This window comes from Mirounga leonina, unplaced genomic scaffold (assembly GCF_011800145.1).
Source record: "Mirounga leonina isolate KUSES-001 unplaced genomic scaffold, KU_Mleo_1.0 Mir_454, whole genome shotgun sequence".
NCBI classification, from domain to species: domain Eukaryota; kingdom Metazoa; phylum Chordata; class Mammalia; order Carnivora; family Phocidae; genus Mirounga; species Mirounga leonina.
The window spans coordinates 312,675-333,078 of record NW_023270763.1 but is presented as its reverse complement, the minus strand read 5'-3'; the positions used below and the strand labels follow the sequence as shown (position 1 = coordinate 333,078).

Genomic DNA, 20,404 nt, shown 5'->3' with positions numbered 1-20,404 from the left:
CGCACGCAGGCCGCCGGGCCGCGCCGTGCTGGGCCGCGCCGTGCCCGGCCGGGCGGCGGCTGCAGGAGGAGGCCGGAGGCGAGCGCGGGGCCGGCGGTGGGCGCGCAGGGTCGCCCGCAGCCCGCAGGGAGAGCGCGAGCCCGCGGCCGGGGCCCGGCCGGGCGTCCAGACAGGTGATGGGTGGTGCGGCGGCGGCGGCTCCAGCCTCGCTCCGGGGTCCCTCTCGGGGCTGACGCCCGCAAATATGCAGAATTACCGGCCGGGTCGCTCCTAAAGCCAGCGCCGGGGAGCGAGCACGGCGGCGGCCAGCACCGGGAACGCACCAAGGAAGAGGCCCAGCCCCCGCCCTCCGCCCCTTCCGTCCCCACCCCCTACCCGGCGGCCCAGGAGGCTCCCGGCGCGGCGGGCGCGGCGAGCGCGCACTCCCTGCTCCTCCTCCTCGCTGGCGCTGCCTGCCTCTCCGCACTCGCTGCTCGCGCCGGGCGCGCTCCGCCGGCTCCCTGCTCTCCGCGCCACCCTCCTCCGGGCCGCGCTCCCTGAGGGATGGTACTGAATTTCGCCGCCACAGGAGCCCGGCTGGAGCGCCCGCCCCGCGGCCTCGCCTCCCCGCCGAGCCGCCAGCGCCTCGGGACGCGATGAGGACCTGGGCTTGCCTGCTACTCCTCGGCTGCGGATACCTCGCCCATGCCCTGGCCGAGGTGGGTGCCACCCCCGCGCCCCGTCCCCTCTCCGACTCCCCCGGCGCACGCCCCCTGCAACCACCCGCGGGCCGGGGCGCCTCGGGCTCTGGGGATCTGCAGAGCGCATTTTGATTTCTGCTGGGGTGGTCGATTTTTTGATTTTTCCAACTGGGTTTTATTTTCTGCCATGCCGAAGTGTGTCTGGTGAGTTTCCAGCGTGTTGCGTCGCTCTGCCTTGGAGGGACGGAGCGGCGTGGGGTGGACGAGTGGGGAGAAACTTCGGGGGGCGCGGGCTCCTCTCCGGGGAGGGGAGCCCGGGGCGCGGCGGACAATGCAGTATCGGGGTGGGGGGAGCGCGGAAAGGGGTGTGTGTGACCTGGCGGAACCAGGGAGGGGAGAAGAGCAACGGATAAACAGGAGCGGCTGCGGCGGAAGCCCCCGGCAGGCAGGGTGGGCGGTGCGGGGCCGCAGCCCCCCGGTCCCTGTCTCTGAGCCTGGCCCGGCCGCTGGGCCGGCGCAGTCCCGCCCGCCCGGGGCCTGCTTACAGGTGGCTGAGCGAGACGAGCCGGGGCCGGGCCAGTCGCCCGCGTCCTCCCACCGCCGGCGTCCCCCCCCCCCCGCCCCCCATGTCGAATCCCGAATCCCCGGGAGCTCTGCTGTGATGAATGACTTTTCTGCAGCCCCCGTCGTGGGAACTTAGTGCTTGAGACCCCTCCCTCCTACACCCACACCCACACAGCGACCCCCGACTCCCTTGAAAAATCTGGAGGGAGTGGGGGGAGCCCGCGAGGTGGGGGTGGTCTGGGCAGGGATCGGGAGCCGCGAGAGGTGGAGATTTAACCCTCCCGTTGCCGGGCAGCCTCTCCCAGCCGCCCGCTGGATTTGGGGCGTCTTGGGCGGTGCTAGGGCCGCGGCCGGGCCGGAGCGGGTGGGGCGCGCGTGTGAACGAGTGAGTGCGCGCGCGCGCGTGTTTTTGCGACGGAGACCCTTGACCCCGCAGGTTCGGCCCGGGATTCCGCGGTGTGAAATTTAAGCCCCTGGCTAGATTAAAGTGTTAAGGCTGCCGTGACTTTCGTCGCCGATCCGTGACGCATTTCAACTTGATCTTTCTGCATGTCGATTTCACTATTAAATCAAACTCCTCGGGCCCCTCGCTGCCCCTAGACCTCCTGTAACTGACACCCGGGGCGGAGAGGCCGCGGTGCCGGGCTTTTGTTTGAAAATTTAAAGGTGGGAGGGGTTGCTTTCTGCAAAGGCGGACCTGGACGTGGGCCGAGAATTTGGGGTCGCACCCAGTCCCCCTCCCCCCCTTTCGGCGTCTGACTCCAGGGCCCCGGGGAGGGGCCGGGCGGCCCGCGAGCGGCGAGGGCCTGGGCCTCGGGGCCGGCCGCTCTCGGGGGCGGGGGGCGCGGGGCGCGGGGCGCTAGCCGGCCCGGCGGCGGGCGCTGACCGTGTGGCTCTGCTTGCAGGAAGCCGAGATCCCCCGCGAGGTGATTGAGAGGCTGGCGCACAGTCAGATCCACAGCATCCGGGACCTCCAGCGACTCCTGGAGATAGACTCCGTAGGTAAATCGCGCCCCTTCCCTCGGCGCGCGGGGCGGGTGTGCGGGGTGTGCGCCCCGCGCCGCCTCCCGCGCTCGGGCCGGGCTGGGCCGGGCGCCGCGCAAGAGCGCACCGAAAGGTCAGAATCCAGTCCCGGGCCATAAAAGCCCAGGCGGATGAGTCAGGAGTTTCTCTTCCAATCCCCACTTTCTCTCCCGGCGGCGGCTGCGAGCTGCTCGCTCGCCCGGGGATTGTGTTTGCATTTAAGGAAAATGCCGCGCGCGTGTCACAGAAAGTTCAGCGGCGTAGAGGGCGCCGGCGCCGGGGCCAGGTGTGGAGGCCCTGGGCCTGCCCTGTGGGGCCGGAGGAGCGGCGCAGCGGGCCGGGGCCGGGCGCAGAGCCCTGGCCTCACGCCCCGCGGGCAGGCGCGCGGGAGGAGCCGCCCCCGGGCCGGGCCGCTTGGTCATCGCCGCGAGCCGGTGCCCCGCTCCGGCGGCCGCCCAGCCTTTGTGGTTGCAGGAGACCCCTGCCTCTCTCTTTTCGCAGGCCAATAAAAAGGCGCATCTTGGACACATCTGGTGTTTGGGGACTATTTGGGGGCTCCCCCTGGGCCCTGGAGCCTAGGCACTTCAGAAACTAGTTTATTTGTAAACGCAGAGTTCTGAAGCTGTTTGGTGTTGGTTGCGGAGTTGGAGGGGACTGGTGGGGAAAGGTCACCAGGGACCCAGGTTGTCCCCGGTGGGGTGGGAGCTGGTGGTTTTGGTGGCTGCGGTGTGGACCGGAGGGAGCCTTTTCCTAGAGGGCAGGGATTCTGGCCCACATCTTTGCGGTAACCTGCTCCAAATTAGTACTCGGTGGGGGAACACCCATGCGAGGGTTAGTTACAGAAATACATCTTATTAATGTCTGGTTAAAAAGAGGCCCAAAATGGGCTTGTCAGACAGAGGGCTGAAGGTGGTAGAGGTTGGTTGGAACAATTTTCAGTGAAGATTTCGTTCTCGCTGCAGACTACCCTCAAAGGGGGGGTGGGGGGAAGAATTAAGTAAAATCACATGGTCTAGTCATTTGGAAATTTGTACCTAATTATGGTGGTGGAGAGGCCTGAACTATTTTCATTTCATGCCAAGACCATTTGCTAGCAAGGCCGATGGTTTCTGTAGTTTCGTGACCCAGGAAATCCTTTGGCTGATCCTTATCAGGAAGGGGGTAGAATTTCACTTGGAGATCAGAGTTGGGCCAGGGGGGATTTTGGTCTGGTTCCTTGATGTGTAACCCTGGGGAGAAGGGTTTGGCTTTGGTTAGCTGAGGAAAACACTCGCCTACATTCTGCTGGTCCCTGGCGGATCTGTGAAAGTGGGGAGGCCACCTCCCTGAGAAGATTCAGGGCTTTTTTTTTTTTTTTTTTTGGCTTGGTGGAGCGAGGCTGGTGCAGTGCTGGGCCTCCCTGTGGGACGGCTTTGGGATGCCACCGGGAAATGGGCCATTCACTTTCTGTTGGGACCATTCTTATTCTGGTGTCTGCAGCCCCGCCCCCATCCACCTCCCACCCATTAACACTTTTTGCATTGCAGCTTGGTGGGTTATGCTGATGGCATTCCTGACCTGGGGGCTTTTGGGCCCAGAGCCTCTTTGGGAGGGTCCAAACCGAAAAAGCAGGATGCACCAGCTAGTTCCCTGGCTGGTTTCAAATTGCCCCCTTATAAAAAGCCCTGGGTGCTCGTCTTCCTCCTGCCCCCCGCCCCTGCCTTCCACCTTCTGTCACATGGTTTGGGGTCTGACTTGGATTCTGGGGTAGAACTCCTCCTGCCTGCGAAACTGGAGTGAGAGGAGAGGGGGGTTTCTAGGATCTTCTTTGCTCACTAGCTTTCCCCCTAGGAGGCCCTGTGTGACACCGATCCCAAAGTGGGTCTCCATCCTGGCCTGGTACCCTCTCACAGGGGCAAGCTGCGAGCCAGGGCAGTGCTGGTCTCCGAGCACAGAAGCTGCCACTGGATGCTCCTAGAGCTCACATTGCCCTCTTTTTTCCCCTAACACCTGTTCCTGCCCAAAGTGAAGAGTTGAAACAGATCTTGCGACTGTGGAAGGTTGTAAACAGCTGAGGGGCCAATTATCTGAGGACTAAGCTGCTCTCCAGGCCCTGGACCCCCGTGAGGTCCAGTTGGAGGCTTGCCTGGGATCCCTTAGGAAGGAGCTGGGGTGTGGAGAAACCCATTTGGTAGTCCTAAATCCCTCTTTGTAACTCCAAGGGTGACCCAGCCCTTTCAGGTCGGTGTTTTGGGTGTAGAGCTAATCAGGCCTGGGAAGCAGAAAAGGCTTTTTCTTACAGGCCCTCTCCTCCCTGGCGGGGCTTTGTGATGGACTCTGGATGGGACCCTGGATGGGACAGTGGGCGGCTGCGTCCCCATTTTACAGATGAAGCCGGAGGCAGTGAGGACGGCACTGAGTCTGAGAATCCCCAGGGTGTGCATGGAGCTCAGGGGTAGCTGACTTTCCATGTGGGGCTTTTGGGTGCAGAGACCAGCGTGTGGACTTTGAATGACCAGTGGTTGGAGTTTGGGACCTGTGTGTCGACTGTGATGAGAAACCAGCCATTCAGCAGTGAGGCGGCCAGGGGGGAGCTTTGTTCTCCGAGCAGCCTGGCCTGGTGCCCGTGTGGTGGGGTCACTGAGTAACAGATGCGTGAATGTCCCCATCTTGCTTGGGCCATTAATGCTCCACCAGGACTGAAGGCCGGAGGACTTGTCCCCATCCTGAGCTGTCACTTGGGCATTTGTGCGTGCAAGGCAAAAGGGAAGCCCCCTTGATTAGCTGTCCTGAGAGCAGCTTGAGGACCTCATTCAGGCGGGGCCTTCTCTCCTAAGTCACTGCTGGGTCATTTCTCAAGCAGTGTCAGGCTGCAGGCCGCCCCCCATCAGCGTGGACGGCGACCACCCATCTTGATCAGGGGGCAGAGAAGGGCTCTCATCTTGAAAGCAGTCCACCCGCCGGTTCAGGTTTCAGCGCTGGCCATCATGGTCTTCTCTGTCTGTCCAGGCGAGCGGCCAGGACGGGGCTCCTGGCAGCTCCTGCAGTCACGTCCTTGTTCGTCATCCGCGTCAGGTCCTGCAGATGTGTCAGGATCGAGGCACCCGCGGAGTGGTTCACACCTGGCTTTCGGGAGGCTGGGAAGATAGTGGCCGATGAGGCGTTTTCTCCTGGAGGCCGACGATGGGCCAGCAGGTCTTTGGTTTGAGGATGGCAAGATGGCTACCACTAGGACGTGACTCATAAATGTCACTTTTTCGTGAAAAAATGCTTCTTGTAACAGTTGGTTGATGGGAAATTCTTATTGCATGAATAGTTGTGTTCTGATCTTATTTTGGGTCTCAAAAAAATTAGTGGCAGTGGAACATTGAGTCATTTTAAGTGAGAAGCTGGGTTCTTCCCAGACTCTAGTTTTCGGAAAGGGCGCATCTCTTGTGGTTTGTACCTTTTGCCTGGTTGTTGGTTTTCATTTTAAGTGAGCAGCGGTTTTGGATTTGATGGTTTGTGGACAGTCGCTGTGGCCCTGGTGGCCCGGGCTGCTGCCCAGGACTCTGCTTGAGTTTCTCAGGGAAGGGACAGCAGGACATGGGGGAGGTCTGCACAGCTGCTGGAGCCCCTGGCTGTGGGGGTGTGCTTCTCAGGACCCAGTGCCCCTGCTCATCCACTGGGGAGCCAGGGATGGAGGGGGAAGTAGAAAGAGATCCCCCCAGCTGGGTCTGGGGGCCAAGGCGGGCAGGCCAGGGGTGACCCCCCTCATCCAGGTGCAGGCAGTGTCACTGGGGCGGGCTGGGCCCAGTGGCAGGTGGCAGGACTGTGTGTCCCTCCCACCCACCTGTCCCTTCTAGGAATCTGAGAGACCTGGGACTCACCTAGGCTGCCCAGGGGCACTGGGGGGGGAGGGGGGAGGGTGGTAGTGTGTGTACCAGGTGCCATTGTAGGCCTGGGGGATTAGGGTCCAGTTCTGATTTTAGCCCTGGGACGCTTTGCTTCTGCCAGCCCGCCCCCTCTACTGGGCACCAGGGTTCCTGTTCCTTTACTTTCCCCACTTGCATTTCTTGTGGCCTCCGAGTGGACTAACTTCAGGAGCAAGCGGAGTCCAGCTGTCGGCCCAGAGCTGGTTTAGTAAGAAGAGGGAGAGAAGGACACACGTGCTCAGCAGGGAAGTTGTGGCAGCGCATGCGCTTCTCCTTCGGTGCCATTGGAGGGGCCCTGTCCCCGAGGCCCTTCCCAGGAGGTGGGCCTGCCTGGGGGCAGCCGGCCTGGTGGTTCTGGGTATTACGGAGGAGGAAGTCCAGCCCTCACCGGGGGGATCACCTGCCCCTTCCGCACCGACTGCACAGGTCTGCACCCCTGCTGCAGAGGGTGCCACATTTGGGGGACCTCCGTGTAGGCTTCCCAGAGGTCGGCGGGTGATTTTGGCAGTTGGGAGTCTTTCATCCTCTGCACACGTGGGAGTGACGGTTCTCCCTGGGGACCCTGTCTGTCTGGGGGAGGCAGGTAGGAAGCACTGCTGGACAGGCCCCGGGGTGCCCCACAGATGTGGGCTGGCTGGTCATCATTTCCTCTTTCTATCTGTAGGGGCTGAGGATGCTTTGGAAGCGAGTCTGAGAGCCCACGGGAGCCATGCCACCAAGCATGCACCTGAGGAGCCACCCGTGCCCATCCGGAGGAAAAGAAGCATTGGTGAGCCCTGGGTCTGCCGGGTGGGGAGGGGGCGCTGGGGCTGGGGACTCTGGGGGAGCTGGGGGGCTCTCGCCCATGGGGCCTTCAGGGGAGTCATCCCTTCGCTCCTCCATAAAACAAAGGCCCAGGGACCCCAGCGGCTCAGCCCCGGCCGCCCGCCATCTCTCCGGAGGCCTCCCTCCTCTGCCGGGGGCGCCTCCCTGCCCCGGCCCGTCTGCTGCTTGCTGCAGGCTGGCCTGGGCCAAGAGTTTCCAGGAGAGGAGAGCCATCATAAATTCCTTAAGTGCCCGGTCTTGTTGGGGCCTGTTCTGGAGGAGGCCTCGCTGCAAACGTGGTCGTGTTTCCTTTCCAGTCTGTAGTGCGGTGGCCTGGCTGGCAGCCACAGAATGGGCCGCCAGCAGACGCCCCTGCCCGTGGCCCCCACCCCACTCGCCGGGCGTGGGTTTGTGGGGTGTTTGCATCCTGTCCCCTAGCAGAGCATCCCCATGTCTGTCTGGCCCCTTGGGGCTGCGAGGGGTTTCCGGGGCTCTGGCTCAGCTCAGAGAGATCTTGGCCTGCACTTTCCTGCCCTGGGAGGCGGGGCTTGGGGGTATGACCCCCCGAGTCCTGTGCCACTCTGGGGGTTCCTCCTGCTTTTCCTAACTGCCTGGGTGTGCGCCCCCCCCACTGCTCTTCCCTGCTGTGTGCCCTTGGGCAGTGACTGCCCCCCTCTGAGCTTTAGTTGCCCCCCAGAAGGTAGATTTCATAGCTTCTTGTCTCAGCGCGGTGTGTGGGTGAGGAGTCCTCCTGAAGGCAGGTGGGCCCACCCAGATGACGTTTATTGTAGGACTGTAGATTTTCTGTCCTCCAGACCGGTGTCAGAGGTGAGGGCGCTTCAGCAGGCCTGTCCTGTTCCAGATGGGGAGCCCTGGACTGTCTCTCTGGCTCCACCCTCGGCCCCGCCTGGCCAGGGTCCCCAGGCCCCTCACAGCCGGTGGGCCCTGGGCTGCTTGCCGCGAGCAGAGCCCTTTCCCGCACTGGAGTGGCCCGATCTCCAGCATCCGGCCTTCCTTGTTGGCAGGCCTGCTCTGGGAGACCCCGTGCGCCCCCTCCCAGGTGCTCCCAGGCCACCGGGGAGGATGCAAGTACCCCCAGTCTCCAGGGCTCTCGGGAGGTCTTCTGGCCCCTGTGGGGGGACGGGCAAGAGAGAGGCTGGCACCCATCCCTGGCGCTGGGGCAAGGCACCTCTTGTCCTTCGATTGCATTTCAGGCTCTTCTTGTCTGCAGAGGACGGGGCCCTGCCTGGTGCCAGCCACGGGGGTCATGCCAGCCCCTCTGCAGCCAGGAGTGGCTCCCTCCAGTTCTGGGCTCTGGAGGCCTCCTGCCTGGCCCCGTGTTACTCAAGGCCCAGTGGGCCTAGGGGCCGGCGTGGATTAGTAAGGCAGCATGTGGGGAGGAAGGCACATGTGCTGGGGTCCCCAGGTGGGTTTCTCATCGGGCAGTGGTGCCCTGGCATCCAGTGCATTTCGGGGCTTCGGGTCGGACAGATCGGCCTGTGCCGAGGAGCACAGAGTGGAAGGTAGAGCCAGTCCCTCCTGAGAGGGCAGCCTCCCGGCTGGTGGGGTGCTCTCTTGGTGGCCTTTAGTGAGCAGGTCTGCGGCCGGTGGGCTGGGGAGGCAGGCCTGAGTCCTGCATCCTGCATCCTGCATCCGCTGCCCGTCTCGGGTGTCCTCCCTTCCTGGGCCTGGCCTGGGGCCTGTGGCAGCTGGTGGCGCTGGGCCCTGATGTGTCCACTGGCTGTGGGGCCTGTTGCCCTATTGCCTTGGGGCCTCCCCCGCCGGCCCTCACTACTGCTCCTCCTTGGGCCGGGCCGAATGCACCGTGTCGGGGGCCGGGGTGTCTCTCCATCCCTGCTAGGTCCTGGGGTGGTGCGATGTGCCACAAGGACGAAGCGGCAGCCGCGGGGGGACACACCCCCCTCAGGGCTTCAGGTCACAGGGTGGGCCTGGGTGCTGGCGGGACGGCCCGTGCGTTCACCTTGGCTCTTGGTCTGCAGAGGAAGCCATCCCCGCGGTCTGCAAGACCAGGACGGTCATTTATGAGATACCTCGGAGCCAGGTCGACCCCACGTCTGCCAACTTCCTGATCTGGCCCCCGTGCGTGGAGGTGAAGCGCTGTGCAGGCTGTTGCAACACCAGCAGCGTGAAGTGCCAGCCTTCCCGCGTCCATCACCGCAGCGTGAAGGTGAGCCCTGGGCCCCGCCTGGGCGCCCCGAGCCTGAAGGCTGATTTGGCCGGTGCACGAGGCCCGGGTGCAGAGCAGGCTGGTGGTAGAGCCGGGACGTGGGGCTGGCCGGCTGCTGGGGGTGCTTCTGGTCCCCCCCGCCCCTGCACGCAGCCTCCCCCATGAAGCGACAACGCAGGACCTCATGGGTTGTGTTCGTGCTGCCCGCTGTCTCCCCCAAGCCCCAGAGAGTTCTTGCAGGCACTGGAGCGGGGCCGTGGTGCGTGGCGAGAGGGGTCGGGGGTCCTCTCAGAGTCTCTCCCCAGAAGCACACGGGAAACAGGGCAGGAGAGCTGGTGTGGGTTCAGGGCCTGCCCCGTCGGGCCTCCGTCCCTCGTCTGTAATTCAGGGAGGGCACCCTGCTCTGCTGTGGGCTGTGTGTCCAGGGACTCCCGCGGAGGGCCATCCTGCGGGTGCCTTGGTCCTGGGGGTGGGGCTGCAAAGCCAGCCGCTCCCTTCGTCCTGGGAAGCCGTGCTCTGCTTGGAGACCCTCAGGATCGGAGCCGGGTTGGCTGTCTTTGCCGTGCTCCTGCCGTCCCTGGGAGCTGGCATACAGCGAGGCGCTTGCCCCAAAGCCCTCTCCGGGGCAGGGCGCTGGCCCTGGTGACTTCCAGGGCAGTGCTGGGGGCATAGGAAGGTCACGTTCAGATTACACGTGTGGGGGCTCCTTGTTCTTCCCGCCTTGGTCCTTGGGGGAAATCTGCTTCTTCGGGTCATTCTGGGCTGGCACATTGGGGTCTTGGCCAAATGTTGGTGTTTTGGCCCAGGGGCTGGAGGAGTTCCTAGGGCATGGGTCTGCTCTCCTCTGGCTTCACTTGTCCCATCTGTGAAATGGGTCTGAAACACAGTGACTTGGTGTCTAGGGCTGTGCAGGTCCCAAGTGGGTCCCAGGACAGCCGGGCCCCTGTTGGGAGTGGAGCTGTTCTGCTTCTGCGCGCTCAGCCCCGGTCTGGGTGCCGTCTTCCTGCTTCCAAAAGGATAGAGTGGGAGGGGAGGCATCCAGAGTGTCTTGGCTTCCCTGAAGTGTGGTCAGGCTGGAGCGTCCTGGGTGTTCCCGGTCTAGGGCAGGGGGCTGCCTTCCCTGGAAGCTGGCTCTGGGCGGGTTATGGTCCCACGTGACCCTGGGCTGTGGATTTGGGCATCGGGACACCTATTGAGTGGAGATGGACTGCCCACTCAGCTGAGCCTCCAGCAGCAAGTGCGTCCATTTTTCCTGGAATGAAGATTCTGGGGGTGCGTCAGAAGCCATTCCTCGACTGGAGATTCTTTCAGATCCCGTGTGCCCTTCTTCGGGGCCCCTGGATGTCTGCCCCTGGCCCCAGAGTGAAGTGCAGGGGAGACTTACTTATGGGTCATGTAGCTGGCTGGGACACTTGCTTGTCACGTGAGAAGACATGTTAGGCCTGTAAGTGGGGCTCCCCTTGACCTCTGGGGACTTGGTCCTCGAGCACTTGGGGCATTGAGTAAGCAAATTCCATGGCTTGCTGCTCTGTGCTCTCCACGGCGGACGCTCCCCTGACGCCCAGGCTCCCAGCGCCCTGGTGCACTTCTCTGGGGCACTGGCTCTTGTCTTGGCTTCCCGACTCCATGCTGCCAGGGCCCCCGGCTGGGCACGGAGCCCAGCTCTGCACCCTTTGTTAAAGGGGGAAACAGAGGCCCAAAGGGATGGGGCTGTGCATTCCCGCACTGAGACTTTTCCCGTGCAGCCTGCTGTGGGACCCTGGCCTGCTTCCCTCGGGTCTCTGTGTCCTCACTTACGGTATGTTGTGAGGGGATTTCATGAGCCCCGAGAATCCAGGCACCTGAGATCTTTTCTTCCTGGGTGTGGGGGTGGTAGTGTTCTAGGTGAGACAGTCCCACACATGGATGCTGGGCATAGGGCCTGTCCTTTGGGTGTCCAGTTGGACTCTCAAAGATAGAGCAGTGCCAGAATGAAGCGGGGTTCCCTGTGTCTGGTCCTGGGATGGGCCGTGATCCCCTCTTCCTGGCCCACCCTGAGTGGGTGGGAGGGGCCCATATCTGCCTTGGGCACAGGCCCAAAGGGCTCAGCAGATGGTGGCGCTGGGCCAGGGCTCCCCCCACAGGCCTTCGTCTGCTCAGATGGGGTCGTGATCCACCCGAGGGGACAGAGGGGCTGAGTCCTGCAGCTGGAGCCCAGTGGCCTGGTTCCATGTCTGGCGCCCTGCTCTTCTCAGACCCCTTCCTCCTTTTCCCTCAGGGAAGGGAGCCCCTTCTCCCTGCCCACCCATCAGAGCATTGGCAGGAAAACATCCGGCCCAGACACTGGGGGTTTTGGCCGAGAAGGGACAAAAGGTCAGTGGGAACAGGAGGTCCATTGTGGAGGCCGGCCTGGCCCCTACGCCTGCCCAGGAGGCTGTCCCCGCTCCATCGGGGCTGAGTCCTGGGCCGAGCCTCTGTGAGGGGTGCTGGGGGCCAGCAGGGGCCCCGTGTGGCTGGGCAGGTGGGAGGTCTTGCCCTGGGCTGACATGTGTGTGGTTTTCTGGTTTATGGCCTTTTGATCACAGTTAAAGGTTGCTTACTGGAGAAGGTAAGGTAAGGCTGGGAGCGGCCACCCCATGAGGCCCAGACGGTGGGTTGTGTGGTGTGCTCAGTTGAAGGCCCCAGGCCGTGACTGTCAGGACTTGCTGGGGTGGATGGCCAGCTCTGTTCCGTGACCGCCAGGGAGGGTGGCCTGAGGCGTCTTGTGCCTCTAACTGATGGTCTCAGGTGTGGGTCCTTCACTCTCTGGGGCTGGGCCCTCATGTGCCTTCTGGGACCTGCCTTCAGGGTGGTCCCCTAGGGGTCGCAGGGGATAGCTGCCATTAGATCTCGGGGAGGGGTGGACACGTGGTCCGGGCTGGGGTGACATCCCTGTATCAGCTCGCTGTGCTCAGCATTTGGGGTCTGCATTTAGGGGGCCAAGCATGCTCCCTGACTGGTGTCCCAGATGAATGCGCTCTTCTTCTCTCCCGTGAGTGGTGACCCCATACCCTGTAGGCATCTGACCCTGTCCCCTAGACCCAAGGCTCGAGGGCTAGGAGAAGGGGTAGTGTAGACGGCGGAGCCCGTGACTCTGGTCGGGTCGCACTGGATGGGGCTGTGCGGCGAACCTCCTGCCTCTCGCTGTGTGGCGTCGAAAGTTGGGGGCTCCCCTTTCCTTCAGGGCAGCCTGTGGGTTTACAGCCAAGTCCCTTAACTTGGTCAGGCCCCCAGGTCTCTAGGGAGAGACCCAGGTCCTCGGCCACACCGTGGTGGCCGGCAGTGGCTGTGTCTCACTAGACCTCGGGCTTCTGGAAGGTGGGTCTGGGTGTGTCTGCTGGGGTGCCCAGCACGGACCTCTGCGCCCTGATGGAGTATGAGATCCAGCTCAGGGAACTTGGGGAAAATCAGTGGCTCTGGCAGTGTAGGTCTCCCATCTGAGCTGCCTCAGTTCACCCATCCGTAAAACGAACGATAATTGTACCCTCACAGGGTAGCTGTGAGCGTTGCAGGGACCAGCACATGGGGTTCAGTTCTGCTGGTGTTTGTCGTGGATGGTGCCCTGCCCTTGACTCTGCAGTGGTCAGGCCATAACCTGGGGAGGGGTGAGATCCCCAGCAGGGCGTTGCTCTACCCGGCCCAGCCCCGGACACCATGACTAGCAGGACCTCAGGGCTTCTGTGCTCGGTGTCCCTTGTTTAGAAGGGGTAACGGCATCACTGGATCGCACGCTCGGGTGGCTTTGCCCTGGGAGCGTGCAGGTGGGGTGGTTCCTGCCAGGCAGACTCGCGGTGGGAAGGTGAATGTGCTCTTTATAGGGTGCAGCTCAGACGCCCAGGACACAAACAAAGGGAGGAGGGAGGGAGGGGTGTGGGGACCCTGCTTGGGCTCCAGGATGGATCTGGGGGCTGAGGTGACGGGAATGAGGGTCCCAAAGATGTAAACATCTTGCTCTGGGGACTCGGCTAGTGTGGAGGCTGCTTTGAGAAGTTAATATTCAGTGTGTTCTTGGGGGAAAAATGCAGCTATTTCCTGGCCAGACAGAGGTGGCGGAACAGCTTGGAATCCTCACATACCCAGAAGCAGGTGCAATCATAAATCGCTGTTTGTTTTTCTTTGATAAAAACAGCCCGTCTGAGGAGAAAGTGGGTTCCCAGACTGGAGTGGCCGGTGTGCTGAGTGCTTTGCCAAGGGGACCGTGGCGGGGGTGGGTTTCTGGAGTGTCTGCCTTCCCCACCGTGGCTGGTCTGTCTTCAGTGGAAAACAAGCCTGGCCCCCTGCACCCAGAGCCTGGGGTCCTAGTACCTGTTCCCCTAGAGGAACCGGGTGAGGTGCTTGCTGAGCAGAGGGGCCAGCCCACCTGTGCCTTGCTGCCTGCCCCCCGCCTCCCTGTGTCCCCCAGCAGAGTCCAGTGGTGGAGGGAAGCCATGCGTGGGGGCGCATGAGTGCTTAGAACGGGGGGGCCGTGGCCTCTGACCTACCTGCTTAGACCCTGGGGCTGGGCCGGGAGAGGGGGCTGAGGTGGGCCTGGAGCTCCTGATGCCCGGAGGGCTGGCACGATGGCCAGGCTCAGGCCAGGGTCCTCTTGCCCTCTTGGGAGGCCCGCTGAGGTGCACCCCACCCAGTGCCCTCGAGGGGAGGTTCACTCTGGGCCTGGGGGCTGGTTTTGGTAAGCTCGACATGCCGATACCAGGGGTTGCTTGCTCCGGAAGGTAGCCCAGTGGCAAAGTTCCAAGTGCTTCCATACATGTGAAACCCTGGGGGCCACGATCTTTGTTCCCATTTTATAGAGGGGAAAGTGGAGGCTCTCTGCCCCCATGTCCCAAGGATCGATCTCTCTCTTTTTCTCTCTCACTCTCTGTGGTCCTGGCCTCCTGGAGCGGTAGGTGCCTTGTGGAGCAGACCCTGCCCCGTGGCTGGGGCTGCTCATGCCTGAGGTCCTTTCCTCTACCTCTTCTCTCCTTAGGAAACCTCCCAGGCCTGGCCCCAAACTTGGCCTGGCTCCCACCCCACCTCTGAGCTCACACCTGGCCGTCCACATTCACACCTGAGGCTGCATCCCACTTCCCGCGGCCGCCGGGCACCCAGCACCCTTTGCACCGCGAGTTAACCGTTAACGTAGCCCAGTGGCTACGGACGGGTCTGGGCAAGCCGTGGGGCCAGCTCACCTGTGGGGTGGCCGGTCCCACTTGTCTGGGGTCCTCTGGCTTCTGGACTCCAGGCCTCTGCACAGGAACTCCCCCCTCACCGCCTCCCCTCCCCACTGTCCCCAGGCTGGGGGCTTCTGCTCTCCACGAGGGATCCCCTCACCCCTGCCAACTCCCTGATGCCTCCACACGCTTGGGGTGTGACCTGTGTGGACCCTGCTCCCTTTCTGCCTCAGTTTCTCCAGGCAAATGGGGTGGAATGGATATCCCTGGGGGCTGTTTCCAGGACCGCACCCAGTGTTGGCACAGATGGGAGCATCTGCCGTATGCCCAGATCTGCGGGGTCCAGGGCAAGTGGGAAGACGGTGGTCCCGCCCCTGCTGGGGACTGAGCTCAGGCCTGGGCACTTGCTGGGGGGAGCCCACTGGGGCTGCAGAGAGGGTCTGGGAGGAAAGCTCCTACTGTTCTGTATTTTCTTCGTGAGCTGGGATGAAATGAGGCCACGCTGGCCACGCTCACTGTGTGTATGCAGTGTCCTCGGACGCCCGGTGTGGGTATAATGTGTGTGTGTGTGGAGCTGTGTTCTTGGGACAGAACACGTGCGTGCACATGTGTATATGTATGGCAGGTGGTGCTGTGTTCCCACGACAGGGCGTGTGCATGCACTGCGTGTGCACATGTGTGTATGTGTGGAGCGTGGAGTGGCGTTCCCACGACACAATGAGCTGGTTTCCCCAGGCCCGAGCTGGGGTCCTTAGGAACTTGATTTCTAGGCTGCCTGGGCTTGTGCCCACGGGCTGGACCCGGCCATTTCCTCCCGACAGATCCCGGGAGAGGTGCAGAGGCAGGTCCGCCATGCTGTGCTTCTGTGCCCAGGTAATTTGGGCCGACAAAGGAGGAGGCCCAGTTGGAGGAACCACTGGCTCAGTTCTGGACCCTTCCCACCCCCGGCCTCCTGGGATGACGCCCCGGGGTCCTTGCCCATGTTTCAGAGAAGGCTGTGGTTCCCTAGGCCAAGGTCAGCTGTAGCTGGGGGGCCCTGGGAAGGCCTCCAGCCTGGGACTGAGGCCGTGAGGTGGCTCCATGTCTGTGGAGCCGGGGGTGAGGCCTGGCGCTTGTGGGGTCCTCATCTGCGGTCCACAGACCAGAATCCACGTCCAGACCCTGACAGCCTTCTTGTGGGCCCTTGGGCCTGCTCTCCTTCCTCCTGGGACCTCAGCAGGACAGGTGGGAGGGAGGCTGAGGCCGGGGCCACAGACCACAGGCCACGTGCAGCAGCCCCTTTCCGTGGCCGTGGGTTTTTGTCCTTTTACTAATCAAGCATGCGTTTGGAGGTTTTGTTGCCTCAGATGCCCCTAAGACCTGGGAGCGAACACCTTCCGTCCCCTGCCCTGCTCAGAGCTCTTACCTCGAGCGCCTCATGCAGGCCTCCTCCCTGCTCACGCGAACGAGCCTTCGGGTTCCAGTTAACGTGGGCCAAACCACAAATGCCGAAGGTTACTTTCCCATCTGGCTCTCCTGCCTTTCTGCAGGGAGTAGGTTAGAGGTTGGAGGTCAGAGGTCGGCCTGCCGGCATTGCCCTCCTGGCCTGGGTGGGGCCGAGCACGTACCTGTTCCCGCTGACGCGTGCGAGGCGTGGCCGGGGTGTTCACGGCGGGGCTGTTGTCTCGGGCAGGTGGCCAAGGTGGAGTACATCAGGAAGAAGCCAAAGTTAAAAGAAGTGCAGGTGCGGCTGGAGGAGCATCTGGAATGCACATGCACAGCCAGCGGTCTGAACCCGGACCACCGGGAGGAGGAGACGGGTAAGCCCCGCCTCGGCCGCTGTCCTGCTCCTCGCCCTCGCCCCCGCCCTCGCCCTTGCCCTTGCCCTCAGCTCACTTCACAGGGAGTCCTCGGGGCCTGGCTTCCACGCCGAGGCGGGGCTCGGCGGGCGCTAGGGTCCAGTGCTGCCACCAGCCTGGACCGCGAGCCCAGGCGGCCTGCTGGGGGACGCTGGACGTCCCCACCCTGGTCGGGGCATCGGGTGCCGGGAGCCATGAGGCCGAGGGAGGCCCGACCCCGAGTAGGTGGCTCCTGGGGGCCTCTCGGCCTCCCCCTTGTCCCGTCAGACTTCGCCCCGAGGCAGCGTGGCGCTGTGACCCGCTGCGTTGGGCCGGCTCAAGGGCACCAGGAAGTGTCTCTGTGCCAAAGCTAATTGAGTTTTCTTCCAGAAAGACAAACACTTCAGCTATTTATTGCCTCAGGTCCGCAGCCCTAACCCTTAGGCCCGCTCACCCTCCTGCCCTTCTGTTAACAGGAAGGCGTAGGGAGTCAGGTAAAAAACGGAAAAGAAAAAGGTTAAAACCCACCTAACGCAGCCAACCAGGTAGGAGCTGTGTGCGGATGTGCCTCGGTCCTGTGGGTGGGAGGTGCACCGGCTGATCACACGGCGAATCCCTCCCGTGGCGGCGAGCTCGCGGCTCTGATTGATCGGCCCTGATCGGCCTGCAAGCTTCCGGTGTCTGGCTGGGCTGTGGGTCTGCTCGCTCGCGTCCCCTGCTGCTCCAGAGTCCCCGCTCTGGCTTGGGTCTCTTGCGTTGATTGGGGAGGCCCCGGCGTCACAGGACTGGAGTGATTTGGGTTCCTGAACAGCAGTGGGGTAGCTCTGATGTTTATTAGCTGGGATCACCTTGGGCAGGTTACCCGTCCCATTTGACAGATGAAAGACTGAGGCTTACAGGGATGATAGGTAAGGGAATTGAAGACTGCGTGGATCCTATCTGAAAATGTTTTATAGACGTGTAGGGCTGTTGGCTACTGTGTTGGAAAGTGGCTTCTGGTAACACACCAAAACCAACAAGGGCTGAGATGCGGTAGACGTTCAGGTGCAGGTATCGCATCCTCCAGGTATCATCAGGGACCCTCTCCCATGCAGGACTGGGGTCGTCTATCCTCAGAGTTGCTTCATGGCTCGGCATGGCTGCTGAAGCTACAGAAATCACATCTACACTCCAGGTTGGAAGAGTAATGGTGGGAGAGGGGCAAAAGAACCCTCTTAGAGAAGTCCCACCCAGTGACTTCTGCTCTGATACACTGGCCGTCCTTCAGCTGCAAGAGGACCTGGGCAGCGTAGTCTTGTAGAGAGGCATACTGCTTCCCAGAGGAAAATGGGATTTGGGCAACCACAGTCATCATGGAGGCAGTTTCCAGCCTTCCTGCTCCTTGTTGTTGACCTGTCTGCTCTGGAGAGCCTAGTACTTGCCTCTGGCCACGTGTGAACCCATGGCATCCCAAATGGGTGGTTGTAGGAAAAATTCTTGGAGATGGTATCTCAGAGCCCAGGTGCTGGTTCAGTGACTGCAGAAAGCTGCCAGGTCGGCAGTGTTGAGGCCAGCGGGTCTGGTCCGTTCATAAGAATCATCTGGGGAGGAAAGGATCCACTAGGGTGGGTTCCTGAAGCAGCCTCAAAACAATTTCTTGCCTGTGATTTTTGCTTTCCCCAAGGGTGTGGCTCTGGGGGTGGTTTTGTGCCGGCTTGTGCATCCAGTCTGTACACCGTCGATTGGGCTCTGGCCTCCATGGGCCAGCCGATGACAGAGATGCCAAGTGAGAGGCAAGTGGCCTCCCTGCTAGCTTGTGGGTAGTACCGGTGTTGGGACAAGCAGTGAACAGGTAATGTGGATGGGGAAGAGCTGCTCTTTGCTCAGAGCTCAGTGTAGATCTGCTTGCCCGTCTGCCTGGTGGTATCCATCCTCAGGGTTGTCTCATGGCCCAGGATGGCTGCCAGAGCTCCAGAAATCACATCAAGCCCTCTGCTGGCAGTGAGGGGGAGGAGGAACATGAGGAAAAAGACAAAAAAATAACCATTCTGGGCCTCAGTTTCCCTCATCTGTACAATGGGAGAATGGGGCTTGTTCTAAGGAATGTTCTGTGAGATCCCAAGAGCCTAGTCCCAGTTCTGGTCAGGAGGTTACAGAAAGGGTACTGAGGCATATTTGACTTGAAAAATGCCACAAACCCCTCAAATCCTGAGGTTTGTCCCAGTGTGTGAGTGTGTCCCCCTGATTGGGTGAACTGTCTCCCTGTGGTCCCCGTCCACACTGCAGCGTGCATGCTCGGTCTCTCGTCAGTGTCTGTTTCTCTCCCCTCTCCTTGCAGATGTGAGGTGAGGATAAGCCAGCAGCCCTTTTCCGGGACACGGATGTACATGGCGTGTTACATTCCTGAACCTACTATGTACGGTGCTCATTGACAGCGTGCGGTCTTTGTTCTCCTCCGTGAAAAACCGTCTCCGTGCACACTCTGGAGAACAAAGAGACAGTATACATTTGTTTAATGTGACATCAAAGCAAGTATTGTAGCACTCGGTGAAACAATAAGAAGCTTCCTTGTCAAAAAGAGAGAGAGGGAGAGAGAGCAAAGAGAACCACAAAACATGACAAACAAAACGGACTCACAAAAATATCTAAACAGTTGTTGGAATGGAGGGACACCCCCGTGGGATGGAAGCGATGTGCCTCGGCGGACCGGATTTCTGTCCAGGGTTACAGGTGCTTCTGCCAGGGACACAGCCTGCTTTCTGGAGGACTCCGGGCGGGGGCCAAGGGCCCTGAGGGCACGTGGGAGCAGGGATATCTCAGAACCACCACGGGACTTAGAAACACATCTCCTTGCCGTAGTGTTTAAGTCTATACAGAAACCTTCCCGAGAGCCTTAAGTGGATTTTTTTTTTTACACCATAAAGTGATTATTAAGCTTTCCTTTTTACTCTTTGGCTAGCCTTTTTTTTTTTTTTTTTTTAATTATCTCTTGGATGACATTTACACCGATAACACCAGGCTGCTGTAAGTCAGGACGGTGGGACCGTATTTCCCCTCGCAGGATGCAAACAAATGAGATGTATTAAAATAAACATGGTATATCCACCTATGCATCACTTCCTAAATGTTTCTGGCTTTACGTGTTTCTCCCCTGCTCCATTTTATCTTACTTTTTAATTTAAGCCATTTCGAGAGAACTATGCGTGAACCAATCGAGTCCGTCCCAGGCCTGCCGTTCCCAGTCCTCGCCGCAGCGAGGTGGCCCTGTGCCAGTGTTTGGACAGAATCTAAATTCTTTATTTTTGGTAAGATGTTACGCTTTACATGTATTCAACAGAAATGTGTGTGTGTTGTGTTTTTGTTTTTGTTTTGTAAAGGTGAAGTTTGTATTTTTATCTAATATTACCAGTTTTGTATACCTGAGAGCCTGCTATGTTTTTTCTTTGAACCAAAAGGAAAAAGAAAAACCCACCAACAAAACCCATACACGTGAAAAGTGCTTTGTGGTCACATTTTTCTAGTTGCGTAACTGAGTCTAGACCCTGTCTCCTGTCACGGGGCCCGCCGCTCGGAGGTGCCCCGGGCCGCCCCACCACGAGAGCCTGCGCAGCGAGGCCTGCCCTTTGGGATTCCGGAACCTGATGGGCCAACAGTGCCGTCCTGCCCGGGTGTGTGGCCTCTTGGAGACGGCGGCCACGCGCCCAGCCGAGCAGCCAAGCAGACGATGGGCTTCATCCGGAAGTGAGTTGACTTCGGCGTCCGCGGGCCGAGCCAGTGAAGGCCGGCCGCCCTGTGTCGCCCGTGGCCCGCTCTCCCCGCTCCGAGCAGAGAGGCCGTGTGACTGTCACGATCCCCTTGGTGCCTGTGGGGTCTCTGGAGCGAAAGCGAGCGTCTCTGGTGTTCGCGTGTTCATGGGAGAGTTTTTATAAAGGCATTCCTTCAGCAGCACATCTTCACGGTGTGGTTTTTGGTCCGCAGTTCATGGGACGGGAGGTGGGGGTTAGGGGCTCGCGGTGCAGTGGGCCACGTCCCCTGGCTCGCGCTCCCCCGTCGGTGGTGCCCGTGGAGGCTCCTCCCAGTCCCCCCGCCCCGTGCTGGGCATCTCGCGGCCGCGCTGCTCACGACACTGGGCCCTGGAGACGTGTCTGATGGTAGGTGGACAACGTGGGATTTATGTATTATGTTTCCCTGAGATGCTGAGAGGACCTCCGTGTTTTTTTTCTTTGCCCCAGCTGGCTGACGGAGGACCTGTTTGTCCGTTAGGGCGCTGGAGCAGAGAAGACTTCGT

At 61.2% G+C, this 20,404-nt stretch overlaps 1 protein-coding gene across 3 annotated transcripts; it reads left to right on the top strand.

Moving 5' to 3' along the window:
- The first annotated feature begins 194 nt into the window (after nt 1-194).
- PDGFA (platelet derived growth factor subunit A) lies at nt 195-20,062 on the top strand. 3 transcript variants are annotated; one of them, XM_034988198.1, is made up of 7 exons: nt 195-698; nt 2,150-2,246; nt 6,825-6,929; nt 8,965-9,152; nt 15,993-16,119; nt 18,455-18,461; nt 19,300-20,062. In XM_034988198.1, exons 1-7 carry the CDS (start codon nt 636-638, stop codon nt 19,514-19,516), a joined length of 804 nt encoding a protein of 267 aa, XP_034844089.1. In that variant the 5' UTR covers nt 195-635; the 3' UTR covers nt 19,517-20,062. The 3 variants fall into 3 exon arrangements, with proteins under 3 accessions (XP_034844089.1, XP_034844090.1, XP_034844091.1); XM_034988199.1 differs by adding an exon at nt 16,614-16,682 and having other exon boundaries at nt 18,455-19,556; XM_034988200.1 differs by having other exon boundaries at nt 200-698; nt 18,455-19,556.
- Nucleotides 20,063-20,404: the final 342 nt, after the last annotated feature.